Genomic DNA, 22,507 nt, shown 5'->3' with positions numbered 1-22,507 from the left:
TCACCTGAAATAAAATCTTAGTAAGGCCACGCCTGGAATATTGCAGTTTTGGTCACGTTACAATAACAAATTGTTGAGACTGGGAAAACTGCAGAGAAGAGCCAACTATGATGATTCAAGTGGAGACTAAAACAAGAACGGTTGCAGGATTTGGATTTGGCCATTCCAGACTAGGGGGGGACATGATAGCAGTATTCCAATATTTGAAGTGTGTCGCAAAGAAGAGGCGGGCAATTTATTTTTCAAAGCACCAGAAGGCAAATCAAGAAACCACAGGTGGAAATTAAATCAAGGAGAGAAGCAATCTGGAATTTAAGATGAAACTTCCTAACTTGAGTACAATTAACCAGTGGAACAGCTTGCCACCAGAAGTTGTGGGTGGCTTCCTCAGTGGAGGTTTTAAAGAAGATACTCGACAGCCATATGTCTGAAATCGTATAAGGTCTCCTGCTTGAGCAGGAGGTTGGACTAGAAGACCTCCAAGGTCCCTTCCAGCTGTCTTCTGATTGATAGATTATCTGCTGAAGATGCTTAAATGCTTTAAGGGGAAAAACAAACAACAGTTCTACTTGGAGCAGTATTGATTTAATTCTGATTTACATCAAAACAAGTAACATTCTTGGGAAAATATTAAGAAACTGGCTGGCTAGGTATTCTATATAAAATTGTATTTTGAAAGCCTCTAGAAAAAAGAGAAAAGATTAAGCAGTATAAATTTGAGAAGCTGGTACTAAATGTTATCAAAATATCATCTTTCTTAGCAGTTTATAAATAGGAATTGAGAGCATCAAAGTACAGAATATGAGATAGAGAACAGAGACAGAAAAGGGATAAGAATTGGCTTTTTCGGAAGTCGCAATTACATCTAACTGCCAACAAAATGCAGTTTATCTGCTTGTATTAACAGTTGGCCCTACATCATCAGGAGATTGTTTTTCTTGAATGGACACTTAACACGTAATGATTTATACTAACCGTCTGATAAGACGATTCTGAAATCTGATGGGAAGGCAATTCCCCTGAATAGATTTGCTGGAAGCAAAATGCTGAAAAGTTAAAACAAAACAAAACCTCTGGATCAAATTCGACCAAACAGTTCAATTGTTTTGAAAACAGCATTTTAAATTCCATGATTTGAACTGTAGGTCTGAACTAAATCAGTTTAAAAGGCCTTTGTGTAAAATAAACGATTTAAACTGGGGTCTCGTATAAAACTCACCTTTAAAAATAAAATCAAATAGAAAAGAATCCTGAATTACAACTATTCCATAATGCCCTATTTTTGGAAGATCCCAAGAATGTTGCTGGATCGGAGTTAACTTTTTGCAAGATGTAGACAAATCTTGGTTGCATCCCTAGGATGAAGACAAGATGGGCACAAAATTTAAAAAGGGGGGTTATTTCACAAAGGCCAAATATTTATACCCGACTGTCGTCCATCCTTACAAACATCAAAACACCAAGAAATGGGATTTTCAGATTTTGGATTTCCAATTATTCCAAGTGGAATAATTCTCCGGCCCCAAATTACAAGACTTAATATATCAGCAGCTTTACTGTTTTAACTTGAAATGTGCACCTCTTTGAAAATGTTATTTTAGTGAATGCAACTTTCTCCAACCTGGTGCTTTTCCAAAATTGCTGGTCTGCAAACATGGAAATTCCAGCTCAACGCACTACAGGGTAGCACCAGGGTGGGAAACGGTGAGTAAACAGTGCCCCCCCCCTGCCAAAACCATGCTTGTTGCTTCCATGGGTTCTCTTCAGGCTTGGGGAGTTTCCGATTTTCCTTTCAAGCGGTCCTTGGGGGTAAACGCTGCTTGTACATCCCTGCGATGGCTTTGGCTGCGCTGTAGATCATCTGTTGGCGCGACATGCCGGTGAACGCCGCGTGCCAGTCGGTGCGGCTGACGTGCGGCAAGTTCCTGGCGATCACCTCGCCCACCGTCACCAACAGCCCCGACCACCGGAGGTTGTAGTCAGCGGGAGTCAAACTCTGTGCCTGCAAAAAGGAAGGAAGACGAAGGGTCAGTGGAGAAGCACGATGAGAGCTGCGGGCCTTGGGGTTCCTCCGTGTGTTTTACTCTGCGACGGTATTTGTGGGAGCTGGGAATGAGCAGAGAACCTGTCGGTTAGAGGGGAATGTTCTTAGGAGTACAGGAAGTGCTCAATTCACAACCACAATGGAGCCCAAATGTTGTGTTGTTCAGTGAGACATTTGTCAAATGAGTTTTGCCCCGGTTTACGATTTTTATTGGCACAATTGTTAAGTGAATCCCTGCGGTTGGTAAGTTAGTAAGGTAAAGGTAAAAGGTTCCCCTCGCACATATGTGCTAGTCGTTCCCGACTCTAGGGGGCAGTACTTATCTCCATTTCAAAGCTGAAGAGCCAGCGCTGTCTGAAGACATCTCTGTGGTCATGTGGCCGGCATGACTTAATGCCAAAGGCGCATGGAACGCTCTTCCCTTCCCACCAAAGGTGGTTCCTATTTTTTTACTTGCATTTTATTTTATTATGTGCTTTCGAACTGCTAGGTTGGCAGAATAGCAATAGCAATAGCAGTTAGACTTATATACCACTTCATAGGGCTTTCAGCCCTCTCTAAGCGGTTTACAGAGTCAGCATATCGCCCCCAACAACAATCCGGGTCCTCATTTTACCCACCTCGGAAGGATGGAAGGCTGAGTCAACCCTGAGCCGGTGAGATTTGAACAACCGAATTGCAGTCAGCTGAAGTAGCCTGCAGTGCTGCATTTAACCACTGCGCCACCTCGGCTCTAAGAAACTGGGACAAGTCACGGGAGCTCACTCTGTTATGCGGCACTAGGGATTCGAACCACTGAACTGCTGACTTTTCTGATCGACAAGCTCAGCGTCTTAGCCCCTGAGCCACTTGCTAAGTTAGCAACCTGGCTGTTAAATGAATCTGGCTTCCCCCATTGACTTTGCTTGTCAGAAGGTCGCAAAAGGGGATCAGCTGATCCACAAAGCAAAGGTCATAAATAGGAATCATTTGCCAAGCTTCTGAATTTTGATCATGTAACCATGGGGAATGCTGCCACGGTTGTTAAGTGTGAAATATTGGTCATAACTCACTTTTCCCCAACCAGTGCCGTAGTAACTTTGAACAGTCACTAAATGAACTATTGTAAGTCGGAGGACTACCTGTCTTGAAACGTGGGAGCAGACAGAGAATTTGGTTTATAAGAAACAGCCTGAAGTCACCACCCGACCAAGTCTTGACTGCTGCGGTGGCTACACAGAACATGTTGTTAAGTTACATCAGGGCTAACAAGTGAAGGCAACGTGGTGGCGTGGAATTGTCCAGTTGGGGAGTGGGATAACAAGGAGGGGTGTGTGTATGTGTATGTGTGTCCGCGCTCAGTAGTTTTGGGTGTGGCCAAAGTCACAAAGACTCCTGACCAAGCCATGTGTTGCAGCCACCCAAAAAACCAACACAGGTTGCATTATTACAGGAGTAGAATTAAAATCACCAGGTGATTGGGGCACTTTATATTGGACTGGTGAGGCCAAACGTGGAATAATAGTGTCCATAATATTAGAAAGATGTTGGGAAAACAGGAAAGGAAATATTAAACATAAAGAGCGAGACATAAAGAGGGGGGGAACATAGTTAGGATTAGATTAGGGAAGGGAATAAGAAATCATACCAAATTATATCTGGGTTTGCGGAAATGCCATCCCAAGGAAACATAAACTGAGTTTTGAAATATGCCACCAACAACAATAGAATAAGGAAGGGAGAGAGGAGGAGAGAATGAAAGGAAGACAGGGGAAAGAAGAGGTAAGGAGAGGAGGATGGAAGGGAGAGGAAGAGAAGGAGAGAGGATAGGAAGGGGAAGAGGAAGAGCAGGAGAGACGTAAGGGGAGAAGGAAGGGGAAGGAGAGGAGAAAGGAAGAAAGTAGGGGAGGGAGGGAGGAGAGACAGAGGAGGAGAGAATGAAGACGGGAGAAAGAAGAAAGAGGTAAGGAGAGGAGGATGGAAGGGAGAGGAAGAGAGAGGGTAGGAAGGGGAAGAGGAAGAGCAGGATAAAGGTAAGGGAAGAAGGAAGGGGAAGGAGGAGAGGAGGAAGGGAGGAAGGAAGGAAGGAGAGAAGGGAGGGAGGGAGAAAAGGGAGAGACAGAGGAGAGAATGAAGACAGGAGAAAGAAGAAAGAGGTAAGGAGAGGAGGATGGAAGGGAGAGGAAGAGAAGGAGAGAGGGAAGGAAGGGGAAGTGGAAGAGCAGGAGAAAGGTAAGGGAAGAAGGAAGGGGAAGCAGAGGAGGGAAGAAAGTAGAGAAGGGAGGGAGGGAGAAAAGGGAGAGAGGAGGAATGAAAAGAAGACGTGGGAAAGAAGAAAGGTAAGGAGAGGAGGATGGGAGGAAGAGAAGGAGAGAGGATAGGAAAGGGAAGAGCAGGAGAAAGGTAAGGGAAGAAGGAAGGGAAAGGAGAAGAGGAAGGAAGGAAGTAGAGAAGGGAGGGAGGGAGAAAAGAAAGGGAAAATAAGGTGGCGTTACAACAGGAGGAAGGGATGGTAACTAAAGCAACCCAAAGTGTATATTATAACCTATGACATGAAATAAATGTAAAGAATAATAATAATAATTATGTGAATATACACTTAAAATGGTATGTAAGAGAACAAAAAATAAAAATAATTCTGGAAAAAAATATTAAAAAGATGTGGAGACTCTGGAAAGGGTGCAGAGAAGAACAAGAAAGGGGATTAGGGGACTGGAGGCTCAAACAGATGATGTGGGAACCGGGCATGTCTACACTAGGGAAGGGAAGGATTTAGGGGTGACATGATAGCAGTCGTCCGAGTGGTGCGGTGGCCTAGAGGCAGAGCTCTCGCCTCACAATCAAGAGGCTGAGAGTTCGATCCTAGGTAGAGGCAGATATTTCTCTCTCTGGGCACAATGGGAATATATCAGCTGAAAAAAAACCCCTCCCGATTAGCAACAGGAAGGGCATCCGGCCAGGAAACACTCAGCTCTATTCAGTTGCCCAAACTCCAGCCTGCAAAGGTCGTTAAATGAGGACAATAGCAGTCTTCTAATATTTGAGAGGCTGCCACAAAGAAGAGGGGGGAGTCAACTTATTTTCCAAAGCACCAGAAGGCAAATCAAGGGAAAAAAACGGATGGAAACTAAACAAGGAAAGAAGCCACCTAGGATTAAGGAGAAACTTCCTAACAATGAGGACAATTAACCAGTGGAAAAGCTTGCCACCAGAAACTGTGGTTGCTTCTTCACTGGGGATTTAAAGAAGAGATTAGGCGGCCATTTGTCCAGAATGGTATAGCATCTCCTCCTTCAGCACTGGGTTCTTGGTCAAACAAGCCACAACTGGCTGGGTCTCACGTAATATTAAACCATAGGTGATGGATGTACACCAGGGAACAAACCAGGTTTGACAATGTGGGCAGACCTTCCTAAGGAGCCCACTTTTACAGGCTGTTTTGACATTTTATTCACTAAGGGAAGAATGCAAACCAGAAGAGCAAAATCACATATTACAGATTTAACAGGGTTGGAAGGGACCTTGGAGGTCATCTAGTCCAACCCCCCTCCAAGCAGGAGACCCTACACCATTTATTAACAGATTAACAGGGTTGGAAGGGACCTTGGAGGTCATCTAGTCCAACCCCCCTCCAAGCAGGAGACCTTACGCCATTTATTAACAGATTAACAGGGTTGGAAGGGACCTTGGAGGTCATCTAGTGCAATCACCTGCCCAAGCAGGAGACCCTTCACCATTTCTGACAGATGGCAGTCCAGTCTCTTCTTGAAGGCCTCCAGGGATGAAGCTCCCACAACTTCTGTCCCATGGGTTGATTGTTCTCCCTATCAAAAAATCCCTCCTTATTTCTATAATAGAAGCCCGTATTTTTTTTCTCCTTTAATTTATTCCAACGGATGCATTTTTTTCCCCAATTCTGAAAAGGACTGAATGAACCCTCTTTAGAATAACAGTTGCTTTTTAAAATTTCTTGCCTCACAAAAAAAAACCCAGCACTCCTTGTTGGAACCTGGCATCAAAGTTGAATTTGCCAAAAAGCAAAAAATAAAAAAAATAAAAGTAGTTTTGAAATGGTCATCCCTGGGATGATCTGAATTTCCTGCTTGGGGGAAGAGAAAGACTCACCTGTTGTATGTATTCCACAGGTATGGGTGTAGCTTGTGTAAAGCTTTCCAGATGAATCCCGTGGACTGGATCCTCCAGAATCAGGCAGCCAATATCAAACCATCTGTAAGGATTTTTTTGGGGGGGGAAGGGGGGGAAGATTTTAGATTTGGCTCCATCGTCTAACTCCCAATGATTCCCAGCTGCGTTTGAAGCCCTGCAACTTACTTGTCAGGGAGCAATTCTGCAATGAAGCTCTCCACGGACACAGCCGGCTGCTTCTGGTGGATAACTCCGGTCCTCCGTAAACCATCCAGCCTCTCTTGGGCCCCCTAGAAGTCAAGGAAAATACCAAATCAAGGCAGAGCTGGCCACTTACTTCAACCACATCCATTAAACCAGAAACAAGGATTTGGAAGACACCAAATCAAATGGCGATCCTGTTATGCGCTGCCCCAGGACCGAAACTGCCCAGAAACTGACCGCTGGATTTATTGCCATTCGGCATATTTTGTACAATTTAAGCTTTATAGAAGACACCCAAGGATCAGGCAGAATGGATGTCCACGGAGATGCTCAGTCCTCCAACTTATGCTTGTCCCAAAGGTGTTTTTTTTTTCCAGGAGGAAACTGGACTTTCTGGTTTTTCTCTGAAGATGTTTTGCTTCTCCTCCAAGAAGCTTCTTCAGCTCTGACTGGATGGTGGGGAAGGATTGATCCTCCTTGCAGGCAGCTGGTCATTTGCATCCTTTTAGAGAGTCATTGAGGCCACTTGGAGGTTTCTTTGTGTCTTCTTTAAAGACCTTTCGCTTCTCATCCAAGAAGCTTCTTCAGCTCTGACTGGATGGTGGGGAAGGGAAGGATTGATGCTCCTTGCAGGCAGCTGGTCATTTGCATCCTTTTAGTGGGTCGTTGAGGTCACTTGGAGGCTTATCTGTGTCCTCAGGGCCACCTGAGTGGTGCAAATGGTTCCTGTAGTCTGCAATTTTTTCCCCCTCTGGAAATCCATTCCTATTCCCACACCATTCCAAGGGCGTCCATCCCAAGTTGTAGAGCTAAAAGTCTGTAGAGATTCTCTGTCATCCAGGTCCTGAGTGTCCCAAAGGGGCTTTTTTTCAGGAGGCAACTGGACTTCCTTGCTTTTTTCCTTTTGAAGACGTTTCGCTTCTCATCCCAGAAGCTTCTTCAGCTCTGGCTGGATGGTGGGGGAATGGAAGGATGTATGATTTTCAGGCTGAGTTTGCACAAATTGCTCAGCTAGGCTCAAAATTTGATTCAGCAGCCGTGGGAATCAAAGTAGCCCCCTTTTGTCTTGGCTTCACCTGTGAACCAGTTCCTCCCACTAAGATCTTATCTGGTTTATTTGTTAGCTCCCTGGATGTTCAGTAAAAAAAAATGAACGTTGCCTTTTCCTAAACTGAGTTGAGAATTCAGCATATTGTGTGTACCCGACTCTTTAAGTGCACACAAGGCTTATGATTTATGATGAATGTATTTTATGACTATGATCATGATTTATCACATGTCTTTTATGTACACTGAGAGCTTATGCACTGAAGACAAATTCCTCCTGTGTCCAATGACACTTGGCCAATAAAGAATTCTATTCTATTAATTCTATTCTATTCCTTTCTATTCTATTCTAATTCTATTCAGAATTCTTCTATCCTATCCCTATTCAGAATTTTTCTATTCTATTCCTAACTCTAATTCATTCTAATTCTATTCCTTTCCATTCTATTCTAATTCTATTCTATTCCTTTCTATTCTATTCTAATTCTATTCAGAATTCTTCTATCCTATCCCTATTCAGAATTTTTCTATTCTATTCCTAACTCTAATTCATTCTAATTCTATTCTATTCCTTTCCATTCTATTCTAATTCTATTCTATTCCTTTCTATTCTATTCTAATTCTATTCAGAATTCTTCTATCCTATCCCTATTCAGAATTTTTCTATTCTATTCCTAACTCTAAATCATTCTAATTCTATTCTATTCCTTTCCATTCTATTCTAATTCTATTCAGAATTCTTCTATCCTATCCCTATTCAGAATTTTTCTATTCTATTCCTAACTCTAATTCATTCTAATTCTATTCTATTCCTTTCCATTCTATTCTAATTCTATTCTATTCCTTTCTATTCTATTCTAATTCTATTCAGAATTCTTCTATCCTATCCCTATTCAGAATTTTTCTATTCTATTCCTAATTCTAATTCATTCTTTCTATTCTATTCCTTTCTGTTCTAATTCTATTCAGAATTCTTCTATCCTATCCCTATTCAGAATTCTTCTATTCTATTTCTAATTCTAATTCATTCTAATTCTATTCTATTCCTTTCTATTCTATTCTATTCAGAATTCTTCTATTCTATCCCTATTCAGAATTCTTCTATTCTATTCCTAATTCTAATTCATTCTAATTCTATTCTATTCCTTTCTATTCTATTCTAATTCTATTCAGAATTCTTCTATCCTATCCCTATTCAGAATTTTTCTATTCTATTCCTAACTCTAATTCATTCTAATTCTATTCTATTCCTTTCCATTCTATTCTATTCTATTCTATTCAGAATTCTTCTATCCTATCCCTATTCAGAATTTTTCTATTCTATTCCTAACTCTAATTCATTCTAATTCTATTCTATTCTATTCCTTTCCATTCTTTTCCTTTCTATTCTATTCTAATTCTATTCAGAATTCTTCTATCCTATCCCTATTCAGAATTTTCCCATTCTATTCCTAATTCTAATTCATTCTAATTCTATTCTATTCTAACCTTAATCTTCTATTCTTCTCCAAATCTTTGGAAATTCCACCCTTTCCCAAACCACTCACTTTCAATCCAGCTGCGTAGCCCACAGGCTGGGGGGCTATGTTGGAGTGGCCATCTTCCCCCGTTACGGTGGCCATGCCAAAGACATCCTGGAATGCTTGTCTCACTGCAGCGACCTTGATCTCCTTCAGGGAAGTGACCACGATGTCCACCTCTCCTCCAGATTCTAAAAAGCAGAAACACCCAAAATTACATTGGTGCCCAAGACAAGGCCGAAACATGCTGGCCACACCATAACTTAAGAAAATAGCCTTTAACGCAAAACACACTTGAAAACCTTGCCAAGAAAGGTCCCTTGAGTCAAAGCTATGGTTTTCCCAGGAATAACGGATGGCTCTGAGTGTTGGACCAGAAGGAAGGCTGAGCGCCAAGAACGGATGCTTCCAAATTGTGCTGCTGCAGAAGACAATTCCTTAAACTAAGGGCCTCCAACCTTGGCTACTTTAAGATTTGTGGACTTCGACTCCCAGAATTCCTCAGCCAGCCATGCTGGCTGGGGAATTCTGGGAGTTGGAATCTAGAAGTCTTAAAGTTGCCAGGTTTTCTAGCTAGGGAATTCTGGGAGTTGAAGTGCTGGCTGGGGAATTCTGGGAGTTGGAATCTAGATGTCTTAAAGTTGCCAGGTTTTCTAGCTAGGGAATTCTGGGAGTTGAAGTCCAGAAGTCTTAAAACTGCCAGGTTTTCTAGCTAAGGAATTCTGGGAGTTGAAGTCCACAAGTCTTAAAACTGCCAGGTTTTCTAGCTAAGGAATTCTGGGAGTTGAAGTCCACAAGTCTTAAAACTGCCAGGTTTTCTAGCTAAGGAATTCTGGGAGTTGAAGTCCAGAAGTCTTAAAACTGCCAGGTTTTCTAGCTAAGGAATTCTGGGAGTTGAAGTCCAGAAGTCTTAAAACTGCCAGGTTTTCTAGCTAAGGAATTCTGGGAGTTGAAATCCACAAGTCTTAAAACTGCCAGGTTTTCTAGCTAAGGAATTCTGGGAGTTGAAGTCCACAAGTCTTAAAACTGCCAGGTTTTCTAGCTAAGGAATTCTGGGAGTTGAAGTCCAGAAATCTTAAAACTGCCAGGTTTTCTAGCTAGGGAATTCTGGGAGTTGAAGTCCAGAAGTCTTAAAACTGCCAGGTTTTCTAGCTAGGGAATTCTGGGAGTTGAAGTCCAGAAGTCTTAAAACTGCCAGGTTTTCTAGCTAAGGAATTCTGGGAGTTGAAGTCCAGAAGTCTGAAAGCTGCCAAGTTTGTTGGCTACAACCAGCAACTTTTAGTAAAAGAACCTATCACTTAGCAGTAGACTTATATACCGCTTCATAGGGCTTTCAGCCCTCTCTAAGCAATTTACAGAGAGTCAGCATATTGCCCCCAACAATCTGGGTCCTCATTTTACCCACCTCGGAAGGATGGAAGGCTGAGTCAACCCTGAGCCGGTGAGATTTGAACCGCTGAACTGCTGATCTAGCAGTAGCCTGCAGTGCTGCATTTAACCACTGCGCCACCTCGGCTCTTCCCCTAACTTGGGGTCCCAACCCCTAGTCCATGGACCAGCACCGGTCTGCGGCATGCCAGAAACTGGGCCGCACAACAAGGGAAGCCCCATCCGTGGGATGCAGCCCACGTGTGAAACCACACCCCTCCAGTCCATGGAAAAAGCTCTCTCCACGGAACCACACCCTGTTGCCCAAAAGGTTGGGGTCCACTGAACTAAATGTAGTCGAGAGTCTTTCTTTCCTAAGGGACTTGACTGGGGCAGGACTGACAGTGAAGAGCCGGCAAAGTCCTGGTTCAGGGGGACACAATAAGTTGCAGCTTCCCTTACTGATATACGGGGCCATGCCAGGATCCAGCGTTGTGATCACAGTTTCCACGGAGTGTTTGGTTTTATCCAGCACCGACTTGACCACAGGATTGCCAGCCACGCCCTGGGGGGAACAAATCTGGAAGTCACCAAACTTGGCTTGTTTGCCAGGCTAACATGAGCCCCCGAACATACCGTATTTTTCGGAGTATAAGACGCTCCGAAGTATAAGGCACACCTAGCTTTTGGGGAGGAAAACAAAGGGAAAAAATCTGCCTCTTCCTCCCAACAATTTGCCTCCTTGCAACAAACAGCAAACAGCAGACAAGATACGCTGTTTGCTGTGTTACATTTCAGACTATACTTGTACAGATGCTGTTAAAATTGATGTGGCTTTCTGGAAGTCTACGTTATTCTCTGCTATTTGAAAGAAGATACAGGAGCATTGGGCCTCTCTTCAGATCGAGCATTTATTTTAAAAAGCTTCTTCATTTTGTTAAGCTGTCTAGATCAACAATAAAGCAGTCTTTAAGAAATAAGTCTGATAATTTGAACATTCTATAGGCATTTGTAGTTATTGACTCCCCTCCTTGCAGCAAACAGCCTGATTAGCAGAAGAAAAAAAAATCTACCTCTGCCTCCCAGCAATTTACCTTCTGGAGCAAACAGGAAGTTTCACTTTCAGTTTCAGCATGGGCCTCCCCATCAGCCGTTTCAGGCTGCAGGGATTGCTATAGTATAGCCCAGTGTTTCTCAACCTTGGCAACTTGAAGATGTCCGGACTTCAACTCCTAGAATTCCCCAGCCAGCGAATGCGCTGGCTGGGGAATTCTAGGAGTTGAAGTCCGGACATCTTCAAGTTGCCAAGGTTGAGAAACACTGGTATAGCCTATTGTAGCCTCAGCAACCCCCATTTCCCCCTTTGCTGCAAGGAGGCAAATTGCTGGGAGGCAGAGGGCAAAGGGTGGGGGCCGGTGGGTGGGTGGGGCTACATTCAGTGTATAAGACGCACCCAAATTTTCACCCCTCTTTTAGCGGGGGAAAAGGTGCGTCTTATACTCCCAAAAATATGGCAGTTGCATCTGTCCTTTGCGAGCATTCTAGATGGTTATTTGGGGGAAGAAATGGGCTCCTCATCATCTCCTGAACCAGTAACAGCAGGATAGATTGGCCAGTGTTTCTCTGTCCTGCCAACTTAAATCAGTATGCAATTCAGGGGTGGGTTCCTGCCAGTTCTAACCTCTTCTATAGAAGAGGTTCCACAAATCTACAGTGCCGTTTAGAACCGGTTCCAGCTCCCTCCCCCCATCCGTCCGCACATCATCAAGATGAAGAGCGAGAGGGGGAATTCTGGGAGTTGAAGTCCACAAGTCTTAAAGCTTTCAAGTTTGAACACCCCTGGTTTTTTTTTTTTCTAAAGGGTTAGGGGTGCAAAGGTCTTGTAACTTGACAGCTTTAAGACTTGCATGCTTCAAATGCCAGAGTTCCTGAGCCAACATTTTGGGGGCTAAGCAAGAGCGTTGTTAAGTGAGTTTCACCACATTTTACAAGTTGGCCTCGCCCACCCAGTCACATGACTGGCAAGCCACTCCCACCCAGTCACATGGCTGGAAAGCCACTCCCATCCGGTCACATGGCCGGCAAGCCACTCCCACAAAGCAGGCCACACCTACAGAAGAGGTTCTAAAAAAATTTGAAACCCACCACTGATGCAATTCCAAAAATTCCAACCCCCAGTACAGGTAATCCTCGACGTACGACCACAAGGGAGACCCAACATTTAGGTTGTGAAGGGAGACATTTGTCAAGTGAGTTCTGCTCCACTTTACGACCTTTCTTGCCACGCTCTTAAGGGAATCACTGCAGTTGGGTTTAGTTAGTACATTGTTTCTCAACCTTGGCGACTTTAAGTCCTGTGGATTTCAACTCCCAGAATCCCCCAGCCAGCTGTGCTGGCTGGGGGATTCTGGGAGTTGAAGTCCACAGGACTTAAAGTCGCCAAGGTTGAGAAACACTGAGTTAGTAGCTTAGTTAAGTAAATCTGGCTTCCCCATTGACTTTGCTGCTCAAAGGTCAAAGGGGGAATCACATGACCCCCCAGACCCAGCGACGGTCATAAATAGGAACCCGAGGCCAAGAGACTGAATTTTGAACAGGTGACCATGGGGAGGCTAGAAATGTAGCTGGGAAAAACCGTCATGTCACTTTTTTCCCAGTGCCGTTTCAACTGAACAGTTGCTAAATGGGTTGTCGTAAGTCGAGGACTAGTAGTATGAGTTGGACAGGCTGGCTGGGGAATTCCGGAAGTTAAAAGCCCACCTTTCTTCAAGTGTGCAAGTTTGAGAAACACGGGGTTAATCCTTGTAGTAACCCTGGCAAGTTGTTCGCTTGCCAGGGTTTATAGTACAGGTGTGGTAGTCCTCGACTTACAGTGGTTCACGTGCTGAGCTGCGCATGCATGCGCCGGCCTGCCCCCTCATGCAGCCCGATTCCCCTCGCTTCCCTCCAGCCGGCCACCAAGCCGCAAAACGTGGGGACCACGGCGTTACGTGGTCGCTAGAAAAGCACCGCTTACTTTTATGAAGCCCCAAAGTCCTCCCGCAGACGCTTCGTTGTGCACCCCGATGTTTTGGGGGTCTCCATGATCCTCTGGAAAAGTGATGGAAGAGCCGCTGGGTAAGGTGGAGGTAGACAGAGGGACCGGCTGCGACAGAGGGCTTGCCAAAGGACCTGAAAATCAGAACATATGCATGTTAAGCCATGGTCTCCAATGTCTGCAGAGATTCTCAGCCATCCTGGTTGTCCCAAAGGTGCTTATTTCAGGAGGCAACTGGACTTTCTGGTTTTTTCTTTTGAAGATGTTTCGCTTCTCATCCAGGAAGCTTCTTCAGCTCTGGCCGGATGGTGAGGAATGGACAGATTTATACTCCTTGCAGGCAGCTGGTCCTTTGCATCCTTTTAGAGCAGTGTTTTTCAACCTTTTTTGTGCAAAGGCACACTTTTTTCATGAAAAAAATCACGAGGCACACCACCATTAGAAAATGTTAAAAAAAATTAACTCTGTGCCTATATTGACTATAGGCAGGTGTTTTTCCACGGCACACCTTACACTATGTCACGGCACACTAGTGTGCCGCGGCACAGTGGTTGAAAAACACTGTTTTAGAGGGTCCTTGAGGCCACTTGGAGGCTTATTTGTGTCTTCTTTAAAGACTTTTCACTTCTCCTCCAAGAAGCTTCTTCAGCTCTGACTGGATGGTGGGGAAGGGAAGGATTTATATTCCTTGCAGACAGCTGGTCATTTGCATCCTTTTTAGAGGGTCATTGAGGCCATTTGGAGATTTATTTATGACTTCTTTAAAGATGTTTTGCTTCTCCTCCAAGCAGCTTCTTCAGCTCTGGCTGGATGGTGGGGAAGGGAAGGATTGATCCTCCTTGCAGACAGCTGGTCAATTTCATCCTTTTAGAGGGTCGTTGAGGCCACTTGGAAGTTTATTTGTGTCTTCTTTAAAGACGTTTGGCTTCTCATCCAAGAAGCTTCTTCAGCTCTGGCTGGATGGTGGAGAATGGAAGGATTGATACTCCTTGCAGGCGGCTGGTCAATGACCAGCATCCACCATCCACTCAGAACTGAAGAAGCTTCTTGGATGAGAAGCGAAACGCTTTCAAAAGAAAAAAACAAGAAAGTGCAGTTGGGTCTTGAAAAATGCACCTTTGGGACAACCAGGATGACTTGAGAATCTCTACAGACTGTTAGCTATGCAATTTGGGATGGACACCCTTGGAATGGGGTGGGAGTAGGAATGGATTTCCAGAGGGGGGGAAATTGCAGACTACAGGAACCATTTGCTCCACTCAGGTGACCCTGAGGACATAAATAAACCTCCAAGTGGCCTCAACGACCCTCTAAAAAGGATGCAAATGACCAGCTGTCTGCAAGGAGTGTCAATCCTTCCCTTCCCCACCATCCAGCCAGAGCTGAAGAAGCTTCTTGGATGAGAAGCAAAACGTCTTTAAAGAAGACACAAATAAATCTCAATGACCTCTAAAAGGATGCAAATGACCAGCTGCCTGCAAGGAGGATCAATCCTTCCCTTCCCCACCATCCCATCAGAGCTGAAGAAGCTTCTTCATTTCATTTCATTTCATTTCATTTTAATTTATTTGTATGCCGCCCTTTTCCCTGAAAGGGACTCAGGGCGGCTCACAACTCAAAAGGGAGGGGAAAAACAAACAGAGTTACAAAAACATGAAAACCATACATAGTTAAAAGCACAACAATCATACTATTCGAAGTGGGGCAGCGAGTCTTTAGCCCCAGGCCTGTCGGAACAGCCAGGTTTTAAGGGCTATGCGGAAGGCCTGGAGGGTGGTGAGGGTAAGAATCTCCACGGGGAGTTCGTTCCAGAGGGTCGGAGCAGCCACAGAGAAGGCTCTCCTCCGGGTAGTCGCCAGTCGACACTGGCCGGTGGATGGAATTCGGAGGAGGCCTAGTCTGTGGGAACTAATTGGTCTAGTGGAGGTAATTGGCAGTAGGCGGTCTCTCAAGTACCCAGATCCAATACCATGAAGGGCTTTGTAGGTGACAACTAGCACCTTGAAGCGTACCCGGAGATCAACAGGCAGCCAGTGCAGCTCGCGGAGGATAGGTGTTACGTGGGTGAACCGAGGCGCACCCATGATCGCTCGCGCGGCTGCATTCTGGACAAGTTGAAGTCGCCGAATACTCTTCAAGGGCGGCCCCATGTAGAGCACGTTGCAGTACTCCAGCCTAGAGGTCACAAGGGCACGAGTGACTGTTGTGAGAGCCTCCCGGTTCAGGTAGGGACGCAACTGGTGCACCAGGCGAACCTGGGCAAATGCCCCCCTGGTCACAGCTGACAAATGGTGTTCAAAAGTCAGCTGTGGGTCCAGGAGGACTCCCAAGCTGCGGACCCTGTCTGAGGGGCGTACTGTTTGACCCCCCAGCCTGAGAGGTGGGGTGAGAAGCGAAACGTCTTCAAAAGGAAAATAAAAACCAAGAAAGTCCAATTGTCTCCTGAAAAAAGCACCTTTGGGACCTGACACCCCATGGTTTGAGCCAGGCACCGGTGTTTTGAATCCAGAAGGCCAAATAAGGCATTTCTTCAATTTCCATCATCTTTGGGAGCAAGGAAAGCTTTTCTGCTTACCTGTGACAGGTAGAGCTGTGTAGGAGGGCATCAGAGGTGTCTGGGGCGCTCGTCCCGCGTGGCCTTTCGTGATGTCATAGCTGGAAGTCATGGAAAAGCCAGAGATCGGAGGCCCAGTGGGAGGCACGGAAAACCCAGTGGGAGGCCCGGGAGCACAGCTCGGCGGAGACGAAGCTGCTGGAAACTGAGTCACGGGGGGACCAAAACCGGAGGTCATCGGAGCAGCGACGGGGGGCAGACCGGCGGGCCCAGGAGCGGGGTTTGTGCAAATGGCTGCCGGAGGCAAAAGGGAAGTGGGGGGTGCAGAAGGAAGGGAGGAGACCAGAGGGGTTGTGGCGGGAGAGAAGACGGAAGAGGGAAAAGGGGACGTAGGGGGGTCCTTTGGGACAGGGAGCGGGGCTGCAGTGAGGAGAGAAGAAACAGACAAAGGAAGGGTATTAAAATCATCTCCGGGAGACCCTTCCTTGAAGGGAATATAGAAATGGGAAATAGGGGCAGTCCTCAGGTTACGACCACAATGTATGTCGCTAAGTGAAAACATTCGTTGAGTTTCGCCCCATTTTACGACTTGGCTTGCCACAGTTCTAATGTAAATCCACGGCATTTAAGATAGCAAGGTGGTTGTTAAGGGAATTTGGCTTCCCCATTCACTTGGCAAAAAAATTGATTTTTGTTATCCTGTATTCTTATTAATGTATTTGATCTTTTGCTAGTTTTTATTGTTTTAAGTGTGGTTTTAAGAAGCGTTTCACTTAGCACAACATAAATTTGGGGCTCCATTGTGGTCCAAACTCGAGGACTATCTATATGTCAAATTCCCCCAGCGAGTCTCTCCTGTGTGTATGGAGATGGAAAGACTTATGAGATTCCCACAACGAAGGAATGGATGGGCCAGGATGGTGAAATTAAATTACCGTATTTTTCGGATTATAAGACACACTTTTTTCACCCCCTAAAAGAGGGTGAAAATTTGGGCGTGTCTTGTATACCAAATATAGCCCTGCCCACCCACCGGCCCTCAACGTACAGCCTCGACACGTTGCATTTTAGACATGTTCCAGGCTGCAGGGATTGAGCCGAGGTGGCGCAGTGGTTAGGGTGCAGTACTGCAGGCCACTTCAGCTAACTGTTATCTGCAGTTCAGCGGTTCTAATCTCACCGGCTCAAGGTTGACTCAGCCTTCCAAGGTGGGTGAAATGAGGACCCAGACTGTGGGGGCGATATGCTGACTCTGTAAACTGCTTAGAGAAGGCTGAAAGCCCTATGAAGCAGTATATAAGTCTAACTGCTATTGCAACAGACCATCGTCCCCTCCGTGGCTTGCGTTTTCAGCCTGTGAATGCCCCGTTTGAGACCCATTCAAGGTTGCAGGGATCGCCAGAGCACATTGCCGCCGATTGCCACCTCCACGCATGGTGTTTACGGCCTCCGCATGCTCCATTTTGGCCTCTGCGCTTCGTGTTTTCGGGCGGCGATGGGCTTTGGCGATCCCCGCAGCCTCGAACGGCTCTCAAACGGAGCGTTTGGAGGCTGGAAAACGGGAGATGCGGAGGCCAAAATGGCAACCCAGAACAGCTGCTGCCTTGTCTGGCCACTTCTGCACTTTGCCTGCCTTACTTCACTCAGGAGTTCCCTAAGACGATCAGCTGTGTCTTCGAAGCTTCCCATCAGCCCAATGTGTTGGCATGGGGAACGCGTGCACGCTCACAATCAGCGAACTAATGTGCTGAAGCCAACCATGCTCTTTGTTAAGGACGCTGGCCAGTTGAATACCGATGGATGCTGGTAGGTGTTGTGGCCCACCATCAGAGCTGGCAGCCGATTCGAACAGTGAGGAGGGTTGGGGAGGAACCTGGGCCTGTTCTGGAGTCTGGGGAAGGCCCTGAGGAGGGCTCTGTGTCGGAGGCAGAGAGGGGGCCAGGGCCATCTGATAGATATCAGCTGCCTTCAGAGTCAGACATCAGTGAGACAGAACAGCTGGAGCCTGTTCCCAGTGTGCGCATGCGCAGAGTTGCCAGACGAAGTGAACATCTAAAGAACAGGGGTCGACTTGGGAGTAAAGGCACAAGTGGATGATGAATGGCCCCTTCAGAGGAAAGAAAAGAGGAGCGACAGGGGAGTGGAGTTTAAAGGAGACAATTAGTTTGTTTAATTGGTTTGTGACTCTCCGAGACTCCTGGCCAAGTTCTTCAGATATCAGCCTGGCAGCTCTCCAAGCCCGATAAGGTCTGTGACTTTGACTTTGCTGGATGTGAATGAGCTGAATTCACAGCCAATTAATAAAAGGGGTTTTTGTCGGGACGAAGAGTTTCCCTCCGGCTCTCGGGAAGCCTCGCTCAGAACACCAGGGTTGAGATAGATTTTTTTTTTCTTATTTTCCTCCCAAAAAACTAAGGTTTGTCTTATACTCCGGAGCATCTTATCCTCCGAAAAATACAGTACCTTGCTGAAAATAACGACGTTGTCTAGGGTGGGTGGTGTGACCCACAATTGTTCAACCACCCAGCCCAACACACGTTGTTTGCAACTTTTGCTTTGCAGGGAAATCGGGAAATGTCTGGGTACCAACATGGAGAAGATGGGACACGGTCGGAGAAGGGATACCTCGTGAGACTGGGGGTGCAGGAGGAGAAGCAGCCCAGGTTGTGGTGGGTGGGGGGGTCGTGGGGGGCGTTGTCTCTATCCCGCTCTCTTCCATCATGTTTTTATTTCAGGAACACAATCCTGGGGGGAAAGGAGTATCGTGGTCAAGATAAGGAGAATCACAGAATCCAACAAGGCACAACCAAATCAATCGATAAACAAGGTACAGAACAGGAAGTCCTCGACTCACGACAGCTCACTTAGTGACTTGGAAGTTACGATGTCAATGAAAAAAGCAACGTTTTCATGACCGTAGCTGTGTCCCGAGGTCACCCTTTTGCAACCATAGGATAAGCTGAGTCGATGGGGAAGACAGATTCACTTAACAACCGGGTGACTGACTTCCTGGCGGCGGGGATTCACTTAACAATCGTGGCAAGAAAGATGGTAAAATGGGGAGAAATTCCCATCCCAAAATTTCTCATCCAAAAATTTAGCATCAAAAATTCAGGGACCACTCAAAGTTACATCATCACTGAAAAAGGCGACTGATGACCGTTTTTCACAGTTACAACTATTATAGCATCCCAGTGGTCACGTGATCAAAATTCAGATACTTGGCCACTGGCTCATATTTACGACGGTTGCAGTGCTTCGGGGTCAAGTTTTGATAAAGGGTCAGAAGCAAATGGAGAAGCCAGATTCACTTTACAAGCCTGTTACTAACTTAATAACTGCAGTGGTTATTTAACAACCATGTCAAGGAAGGTTGTAAAATGGAGAAAAACTCACTTAACAATTGTCTCGCTTAGCAACAGAAATGATGGTCATAAGCCATTATTCTTTACAAGATGGTCTGCTTTTAATCCTGGAGACTCTGCAGATAGTCCTTGAGTTACGACCATAATAACACATTAACAGAGTTGGAAGGGACCTTGTAGGTCATCTAGTCCAACCCCCTGCTCAAGCAGGAGACCCTACACAATTTCTGACAGATGGCAATCCAGTCTCTTCTTGAGAGCCTCCAGGGATGAAGCTCCCACAACTTCCGAAGGGAACTTCTGTTACGTGAGCTGATTATTCTCACTGTCAGGAAATTCCTCCTTATTTCTAGGTTGAATCTCTCCTTGGTCAGTTTCCATCCATTCTTCCTTCTCTGGCCTTCGGGTGCTTTGGAGAATAGCTTGACCCCCTAATTCCTCTCTGTGGCAGCTCCTCAAATATTGGAAGATGCTCTCCTGTCTCCCCTGGTCCTTCTCTTCCCTAGACTAGCCAGGCCCAGTTCCTGCAACCGTTCTTCATATGTTTTAGTCTCATAGACCATCCACAACTGTGAAAAGTCACAATGGGTGCTGGTCACACAACCAACACAATTTTACATGGCTTTTGTTTTGCAGCAGTTCATTAAATGAATGCTATGGTCATTAAGTGAATCCATTGCTCCCCTTGGCATAGTTATGCCAAAAAATTGGATGTGCCTGGGCTTGTGGTCATTGGAAGTGACCACATGACACTCCTAATGGCTGAAAATGTGGTTGTGTTGCCAAGGGCCCAAAATCCAGTCACATGAGTGAGAGGGGAGGGGATGGCAGTCGGAATGCATAGTATAACAGAGTTGGAAGGGCCACTGGAGGTCATCCAGTCAAACCCCCTGCTCAGGCAGGAGAGGCTAATGCATTTCAGAATTCTGGATCTGGAAAAAAAAGACCCCCTTTTTTTTCAGGTAGGTTTTAGTTTCAACTGATCACAAAGTGAGTAAGTGAAGGACGACCTGGACTTAAGTGGAAGGATCCCTCACCTGCCCTCCTGCTGGTTTCCCTGTTCACAGGATGACACCTTCCATTGTGCTTCAAAATTTGTCCTGAAGGAGAGGAAAAGAAAGAGGGATAGCAAATCATCCTCTTTTAACCACCCCATAATCCCTTGGGGGTGGAATCTGGGCAACTGAATGGAGCTGAGTATTTACTGGCCAGATGCCTTTCCTGTCGCCAATGCGGAGGTTTTTTTTTAGCAGATATATTCTCAAGGTGCCCAGAGAGAGAGAAAAATCAGCCTCTATCTAAGGATTGAACTCACAGCCTCCTGATTGTGAGGAGAGAGCTCCACCTCTAAGCCACCCCACCACTCAAGTCATCTTTTAGGCTTGCAGCTGCAGACTAAAGTAGGACTAGAACTCAGGTCTCCCAGGGTTTTTTTTTAGCCTTCTGATGCTTTAACTACTAGACCTGATGGTGGGACAACTAAAATACAGACACCCCACCGCTTGCTGGATGCCAAAAATAACTCCTGCACTTCTGGCAAATAGTGAAATTATGAAAGGAAGGAAGGAAGGAAGGAAGGAAGGAAGGAAGGAAGGAAGGAAGGAAGGAAGGAAGGAAGGAAGAAGAGAGAGAAAGAAAGAAAGAGAGAGAGAGGAAGGGAGGGAAAGTAAGAGAGAGAAAGAAAAAGAAGGAGAGAAAGAAAGAGAAAAAGAAAGAGTGAAAGAGAAAGGGAGGAAAAGTAAGAGAGAGAGAAAGAGAAGAATTAAGAGAGAGAGAGTGTGTGAAAAGAGAGAGAGAGGAAGGGAGGAAGGGAAAGTAAGAGAGAGAAAAAGAGAAAAAGAAAGAGAAAAGAGTGAAGGAGAGAGGAAGGGAGGGAAAGTGAGAAACAGGAATTAAGAGAGAGAGAGAGAGAGTGGAAGGGAGGAAGAGAAAGAAAGTAAGAGAAATTCAGAGAGAGAAAGAAATGAAGAAAGAAATGGAGTGGGAGGGAGGGAGAGAAATAAATAAATAAAAAGAGAGTGAGTGAGAATTAGGCCAGAGAAGGAGGGGGAAAAACCAGCAAAGAAAAAAAGAAAGAAAAAGCAAAGGTGGGAGAAATAAAGAGAATGAGCCCCAAAGAAAGAAAACATGAAAAGGCAAAAGAGGAAAAGAGAAGAAAAAAAAACAAAAACGAAGGGAAGCCACAGAAAGTTGCAGGCCGCCCAAGAGAACTACGACTCCCGACATGCCACGGGGTACGGGAGGGGTGTTGGGGGAGGAACGGCTGTTCAGGCCGACTTTGCCCCCGTGTGCGCACGCGCGCCGCCCGGCATTGCCACGTCTCGGCGATCTGCTCCGCCGCCCGGCGTCTGTGCGTGAGCGTGCCTTCCCCCTCCCCCACCCGACTCCCCTCCCTCCCTCCCACCGCGGCGCTGAGGCCCCCAGGCGCGCGCTCGCGTGAAACGGGCGGGCACGAGGGGCGACACGAGCCCCCCGTGAGGGGAATTGCGGGAGAGGGAAGGGAGCGGCCGTGATGAGCCTCCCTCCCGCCCCCTCAAAGTTAAAACCAGACACGACCCTCACCCATAATAAAAACCATGTATCATAATGTGTGTTTTCCCCCCTCAGAGAAGACCCTTCCCCCGCCCCCCCTGTGAAGGGAAGCCCCCCGCGCCGCCTCACCTCAGCCTCCCGCTCTGCGCCCGGTGCAAAATGGAGGGGCGGGAAGGCTCGGCCGGGGGCCCGCCTCCGCCGGCTGCCACGTTCGCTCGCCCCGCCACGAGGAGGAGGAGCCGCCGCCGCGGCCACGCCTCGATGCCTTCCCACGTTCAGGGAGAGAGAGGGGGAGGGAGACGCGCGTCAGGAGGCTGAAGAGAGAGAGGGAGGGGGAAGACGCCGCCACAGGACGCGTAGTCCTCGATTTACGTCCGCCATGGAGAGCCCCCCCCATGTGTTATAACAGACCAGAGTTGGAAGCGACCTTGGAGGTTATCTAGTTCAACCCCATGCTCAAGCAGGAGACCCTTACAGAATAACAGTTGGAAGGGACCTTGGAGGTCATCTAGTCCAGCCCCCTTGCTCAAGCAGATCCTTACAGAATAACAGAGCTGGGACCTTGGAGGTCATCTAGTTCAACCCCATGCTCAAGTAGGAGACCAATGGTTGTCCGGTCTCTTCTTGAAAGCTTCCAGTGATGGGAGCACCCATAACCTCTGGTGGCAAGCTGTTCCATTGGTTAATTGTTCTCACTGTTGGGGAATTTCA

General features: G+C 46.4%; 1 protein-coding gene across 1 annotated transcript; it reads right to left on the bottom strand.

The window, feature by feature from the left end:
* Window positions 1-569: 569 nt before the first annotated feature.
* PRRC1 (proline rich coiled-coil 1) lies at window positions 570-22,033 on the bottom strand. Its single transcript, XM_087705341.1, has 10 exons — window positions 21,926-22,033; window positions 20,302-20,364; window positions 18,525-18,644; window positions 15,921-16,319; window positions 13,325-13,479; window positions 10,771-10,873; window positions 8,968-9,131; window positions 6,356-6,459; window positions 6,149-6,251; window positions 570-2,002 (listed from the first exon to the last, which is right to left on the bottom strand). Exons 3-10 carry the CDS (start codon window positions 18,619-18,621, stop codon window positions 1,793-1,795), a joined length of 1,335 nt encoding a protein of 444 aa, XP_087561467.1. The 5' UTR covers window positions 18,622-18,644; window positions 20,302-20,364; window positions 21,926-22,033; the 3' UTR covers window positions 570-1,792.
* Between the last annotated feature and the right edge of the window lie 474 nt (window positions 22,034-22,507).

The sequence above is a fragment of the Thamnophis sirtalis genome, unplaced genomic scaffold (assembly GCF_051295495.1).
Source record: "Thamnophis sirtalis isolate CommonGarterSnake01/CBP01778 unplaced genomic scaffold, rThaSir2_p1.2 scaffold_2, whole genome shotgun sequence".
NCBI lineage: Eukaryota > Metazoa > Chordata > Lepidosauria > Squamata > Natricidae > Thamnophis > Thamnophis sirtalis.
The sequence above is the reverse complement of the archived record's forward strand: the minus strand, read 5'-3'. Positions and strand labels throughout refer to the sequence as shown.